The 6,291-nt window shown below is 50.0% G+C and overlaps 1 protein-coding gene across 1 annotated transcript; it reads left to right on the plus strand.

The window, feature by feature from the left end:
• Positions 1–348: 348 nt before the first annotated feature.
• Positions 349–5,789, plus strand: LOC149369675 ((3R)-3-hydroxyacyl-CoA dehydrogenase-like). Its single transcript, XM_089576106.1, has 3 exons — positions 349–568; positions 2,287–2,480; positions 5,305–5,789. The coding sequence occupies exons 1-3, from the start codon at positions 418–420 to the stop codon at positions 5,701–5,703; spliced, it is 744 nt and encodes a 247-aa protein (XP_089432232.1). The 5' UTR covers positions 349–417; the 3' UTR covers positions 5,704–5,789.
• Positions 5,790–6,291: the final 502 nt, after the last annotated feature.

Here is a 6,291-nt window from a genome sequence, read left to right on the forward strand (position 1 = left end):
CGACCACGGCGGTCGCGCTTAGGTGTAGACAAACGCATAATACTGGCTAAGCTGTGTGATGTCAGTGCACATTAAAGACTCCCACGTGGTCTAAATTATTCGGAAGCACTTTCCTATGGCGCCCCTTCGCATAAGCGGCATCCGCGGCGCAGAAATTCTGTCTTTTGCGTATTTTGAACGAATGACTAGCCTCCCTTGCAGATAAACGCACAGTGAGACAAACAGAAAAGCACAAGAAGAGATAAAAGGGTTAAATAGAGTCTGAACAAACCGTGCAGACGCTCGCGTTTTATGCAACACGGTTCCTTCGTGCAGACAATGGCACTGAAGTGTCGTTATCAGGGCGTCCTCAAAGAGAACGGACAGCGCGTGTACCTCGCTTCGGGTTCAGTGGCAGAAGCAGACCGCAGCGTCAGCATGTCCCTGCAAGGCCGGCTAGCCTTGGTTACTGGAGGAACGAGCGGCATCGGCAAGGCCGCTTGCCACGCCCTGGCATCTCAGGGGACCACCGTTGTGGTGGCCAGCCGCAGCCTGGATGCAGCGAACGCGGTGGCCCAGTCGCTGCCAGGTAGGCACCCGGAATTAATAGCCTCGTCGATTATGCCTCGCTGTACACGCTAGCGGCAATATTTTTTTTAATTTTGAGGACTTTCTATGTGGCATAAGATGGGGCTCTCAATAAACTCGCGGTAATAACAGTGGCGCACACTCGTGAAGGGCACGGTTTACGCTGCTGGCGCAAGCGCTTCGGGCACCTAGAGGTCGTACAGAGCGGAAATTAGGCACCCGGAATTAATAGCCTCGTCGATTATGCCTCGCTGTACACGCTAGCGGCAATATTTTTTTTAATTTTGAGGACTTTCTATGTGGCATAAGATGGGGCTCTCAATAAACTCGCGGTAATAACAGTGGCGCACACTCGTGAAGGGCACGGTTTACGCTGCTGGCGCAAGCGCTTCGGGCACCTAGAGGTCGTACAGAGCGGAAATATGGACTGTTCGGTGCATTCTTTGACATGCACCGGAATATCCACGCACGGTGGTTTCTGAATTTAATTCCTGACAAAGCAGGGTCAATTGAACGATCACGACTTCAAACGTTCCGGAGCTTTGAGCAGTCGTGTTTTGTAGCGAGAGCTACACAGGCCGTATTCTCGCCGTTTCGATGTGTCATGTGGCTGCACCGTGAGCTCAGCCGCTTCCTAGCATCCGCCACAGCTGGCAGCGCAGATCACCGCGCCATCTGTCATGACGTGAGAGGAGGAGCTGGTGAAACCGCGTTGCAACAACAGAGGAGGAGCCGAAGTTGCTTCGTAAATATAGAAGGGGAGGTTCGGTGGGATTCGTCGGCAGATATGGAAAGTGAGTCGGAGAGGCTGAAAGAAGCCAGGCTTCGTCGACGAAGCCTGGCTTCTTTCAGCCTTTCCGACTCACTTTCCTCCGACTCACTCGGACTCTCCGACACTCCTCCGACTCACGTTGGCCTGGCGCCTGTGGATTCAGATGAGGATTGTTCGTCGTCTAGATTGGCATCTCGTTCCAGGGCCGACGCCAGTTTGTGTCGGAGCCATTGAGAAGGCTGCTTGCTACTTCACCGACCATCGTCGGCGTTGAAGGCCTCCAAGGCACTGCTGCGCTTCTTGCGAACTTCTGGCCTGCACGATAGGCTGTGACTTCAACGAACACTGACTTCTTTAGAGTGACGTCAATTTTCTGATACTCTCCTTTCTCTTTCTTTTTTTATTATCCCCTCACCCCATTCCCCCCGTGTAGGGTAGCAAACCGACTATTCCTCCGGTTAACCTCCCTGCCTTTCCTCTTCTACCTCCTCCTCCTCCTCCACCGACAATCGGGCCGTCTTTGTGGTAATTAGGAAACAACAAGGCAAATACTCTGAAATTAAATGCGTTACACATTAAAAATGTCTAGTCATTAATGTATTTGTTGCGAGGGTATAGTGATAAGGACGAAACCGATGAGAACGGAGGAAACAGACGAAAAACTTCTAATACTCTTCTCTTTGAACATGAGATCTGGAACACCTGCATCAGGTGTCTGGAACATCTGCATAGTTGAAAAAGCAAGAAAATGGAACTTTACAAGTATCTCACTCGCTGAGCTTAGTAGTCACCAATGTCAAATAGAATGGGCTCTCACTAACAGCACGTAGTGTCCAATGCGCGCTTAATCATGCCCCGTTCACGTTTTGTCCGGGCGAGATACAGGAGATGTAGCATTCTCGTCCATGCATTTTACAGATAACGCTAATGAAACGTATTTCTCGCAGGTTCTGGAAGCCACAGAGGAGCGTTCGTGGACGTCGGCGACTCGGAATCCGTGGAGAAGCTATTCGCCCTCATCAAGGACACGGAATCGTTGCCAGTCAGCATCGTTGTGAACAGCGCTGGAGTGATCCTTCATACGCCTCTTGTGGACACAACAGACGAGGAGTTCGACAGAATCATGCGGACGAACCTAAAGGTCAGTGTGCCAACGACCACAAAAGACCATCGGTTACCTTGCCTTCGCATCGCGTGCCCTGCACATGCTCATTTCTTTTTGAAGATTTCGAATAGGATATAATTGACTCGAGTTTATCCCCTGACCCATTCAGCTCTCCACTGCGTTTTCTGTCCCTTCGGGCCTTTTCTTTTATTTTCCGTCCCGATAAAGGCGCGTTCAGCGCCGCTTTTTGTCTGCTAACACGCCTGGCTGTTCTTGACTACACTGCAAATGTATCCTGACAGGGGAGTTTCTTGGTAGCATGTATCTTGCTTGAACCGGTCTGTTTGGCTCAACTTTGTTATTTTACGGCCAAACCTATACATGACGAATACGAGATGCGGTTTCTTATGTCAGGCCCGTTGTTGATATAGCAACAATAGCGCTGGGAGCCGCTTTCTCTGCAGAGATTCCGCTTCGGAGCGACACTACGAGCGTAACACTAACACAAAGAACAAAGGACGAATGAAGCGCGTCTTTGTGTTAGTGTTGTGTTCTTAGTATCCGTCAGGCACTCTACCCGTACAATGAGCCGCCAACAGCACCGGTTTCTGCCTATTTTCTCCACTGCGCCATTCTTTTCACGAAATCCGGGGAGCATGGCCGAATGAACTGATAGTCCCTGATAATGCTTATTCTTCGACGTGCAACCGTTCTAACTTTTTTTTTCTTAAGCGGGAACGCACATTGAGGAGAAAGCCACTTTGCGGATGCACATGATCTGTTGCATTACTAGAGCTGTCTAATGTCCCAGCTGGGGGGGGGGGGGGGGGGGGGGAGTGTACTACACACGAACATAACTCTTTGCTCCCATACATATATATCAGGTTAGTGACTTGTCTGTTACGCGCGTCTTTTCACAGGCCTTGCGAAAGTCATAGACCGATAAAAAAGAACTACCGATCTGCTTGTTACTCGAGTTGCTTCATGTGGGTTCAAGTGAAAGGTAAACTGGTACACACAATGCTTTTCTGCAACTATGGAACAAAAAGCACCCCACATTGTTCCTTTTTTTTTCAGTATTCTGATTCGCATCACTTCTTTGCGTCACCCTTGTACTGCGTCAGTCTTGCAGCACACCAACACGTGTTTTCGATACGCAATATAGGTCTTCATTACGTGAAAAAAAAAGAGCTAAGTGGCTGTGAAGTCTAGTCGACGATATCGCGGATTTCGCGAAGTATACGATGTGCCCATGTGTCATGGGCTGCAAATGGTACCAGAAAAATATGCGCGTGCACCAACACATTGTTTAAAGGTCGGTCTAGTTCAGGTATAAAATTACATGCATCCATGCATGCATGAGCAGCAAGTATAAACTTCAGTCAAGCTCACGCAATAAGGGCATACACCGCATGGATTATGGCTGATACCCACCAAACAGCACATTACGCTCCTTTGACCTGCTTCTCTTGACCTTCCAGCATATATAGTGATGAATAAAAAAGAAGAAACAGTCGAGCCCACTTATAACGGCCACAGATATAACGAACATCCGCTTATTATAAATGAAGCAGCCGCGGTGGCTCTGTGGTTATGTGCTCGGCTGCTGACCCGAGAGACGCGGGATGAAGGCGAAATTCTATAGGCCCGCGTACTGTGCAATGTCAGTGCACGTTAAAGAACCCCAGGTGGTCGAAATTTCCTGAGGCCGTCACTACGGCGGCCCTCATAGCCTGAGTCGCTTTCGGGCGTTAAACCCCCATAAACCTAAACCAAGCTATTACGAACGAGTGCAGTGCTACCGTCAAAATATGCATGAGAGCAATGGCAATTAGTCTAAGATACAATGAACAACTTCGGCAACGTAACTCGGTTATAGCAAACGAGTAGGCGCCGTAGATTCCCCATGGAGTTGGAGAGGGCGCGTTTTCAGCAAGCGCGGAGATCTAACAGCGTCTCTTAGCCGTTGCGGCGTTGCCCGGGAAAGAACATGTCGACCAAAAACGTAATAAAAAAGCGCATTGAAACAGTAAGCAACCGTCCGCTAAGTGTGCGCCGATCGCCTACGAGAGTGATAATTTCCTGCGCGTTCGCCGGCTGGCCAAAGCGAGAGAGGGGCATCTCCGAAAAAGAAGCTACTGTCCATGGTCGTGGATCAACTAACTGCAGATATGTGAGAAGTTTGAATACCTTGACTGCCATGCTGGTCACGTGATATACGTCGCCTGCCCAGTGGGCTCCATCTTTTCAGCTGCTACCCAAGAAAGCAGCATCAGACAGTGGACAGTGCCGCTGGTAGATTGTATGCCACGAGCGCTGCGCTACTCATCAATAAATGAAGCTCTCGAAAGTGCACGTGATCAGACGCATGCACACTTGTGGTAACAAATCGTTTATGCATACCTGGCCAGATGTTTCCTACGATGACAAAGTTCATGCGGACAACACTGGAAAGACGCGTGCTCTGACGAAGCCGCTGAACGCCAAGTATGAGCACTCCCGAACCGCTAGGAATCTGAATAATGTGGCCACCGGATGCCGCGGACGCTTCAGTCACGATCAGTTAAATCCCGTCCCTAAAGTTGAGCGTTGGCAGCCAGGGCCTCAGCGAGGAGAACGTGACCGTCCTGGAGAGCCTGGAAAGTGCCACGGTGTGGTCTGGTTTGATCGAGTAGACACGTATAACGCACTTTTTTAAGAAGTAAACACCGTATTTGTCGCACTAAATATTTTTGGCTGTTATACGGAAAGTCCGCTTACTGCAAACTTCGCATATAAAGAACAAAATCTGCATGTTCGTAATGTTCGTTATAAGTGGTTTCGACTGTACAGCTAAATTATCGCCTATACTCTTGCGCAGGGCACCTTCCTTGTGAACAGGGCCGCTGCTCAGGCGATGACTGCATCGGGTGTCGGCGACGCTGTCATCGTGAACGTCGGCAGCATTCTGGGGAAGACCGGTGGCCCCTTGTTCGGAGCCTACAGCGCTTCCAAAGGGGGCGTCACGGCGCTGACCAAGACGCTGGCTCAAGAACTGGGGCCACAGGGCATCCGCTGCAACGCGGTGCTGCCGGCGCTGACGAGGACACCGATGGCCGATTCACTGTCAGTGGAGTGCCAGAAGGTTTGCGCCGCCAAGACGCTCTTGGGGCGGATGGGCGAGCCCGAAGAAGTGGCCCAAGCCATCCTCTTCCTCTGCTCCCCGCAGAGCTCCTACCTCACGGGCGCTGCGCTCGAAGTGACGGGTGGGTACATGTGAAGAATTTACCAGTACGCGTCACTGAGATGCGCTCTTTGAGAATGGCTTGGCTTCTTGTACGTTCACGAATAAACTGCTGAACTTGATAGGATTGTTTATAATGGATCTGCCGGTGAACTTCCTGCCTGAGTGCATGACGAGTAGTCAAAAACATTATAACAGTGAACAAGAGACCTAACCTTGTCACTGCATGTGTAGGCTTTACATAACATTGGGTACGCGTAACCGAAATAAAGCACTTCATTTTTGATAAGAGGGAATTCTTGGCTGGGTCACAGTTTGCACACTCTAGGTTGGACCTCTCATCTGTTACTGTCGCTCTGTGTCGAGCTCGACAACTTTATTTACCATGCACCATTAATGAGCTAAATTTTTTCCTATACTGGCTGGCTATGCCGGTTGAGTACCGCCCCAAAATGTTACGTCATAAAAAACGGTCAGTGCACGACAGGGCACGAATTTACAGAGCCTACAGCCTCCACAGCCTCTACAGAATCTACAGCCAGTAAGAAACATCACATAGTTTTTTTCTCGCAAGGGAAAGAGAGACAGTTAGTTTTAATGGCCGCTCACCAGTGCAGCAGCCTG

Source organism: Amblyomma mixtum, chromosome 1 (assembly GCF_055824585.1).
Source record: "Amblyomma mixtum isolate Tamu chromosome 1, ASM5582458v1, whole genome shotgun sequence".
NCBI lineage: Eukaryota > Metazoa > Arthropoda > Arachnida > Ixodida > Ixodidae > Amblyomma > Amblyomma mixtum.

Bases quoted from the DNA above. Each gene is read 5' to 3' on its own strand.
- LOC149369675 (XM_089576106.1), top strand. From the start codon at position 418: ATGTCCCTGCAAGGCCGGCTAGCCTTGGTTACTGGAGGAACGAGCGGC. The intron at 569-2,286 runs GTAGGCACCCGG...TATTTCTCGCAG, and splicing joins GGTGGCCCAGTCGCTGCCAG to GTTCTGGAAGCCACAGAGGA. The intron at 2,481-5,304 runs GTCAGTGTGCCA...ACTCTTGCGCAG, and splicing joins TCATGCGGACGAACCTAAAG to GGCACCTTCCTTGTGAACAG.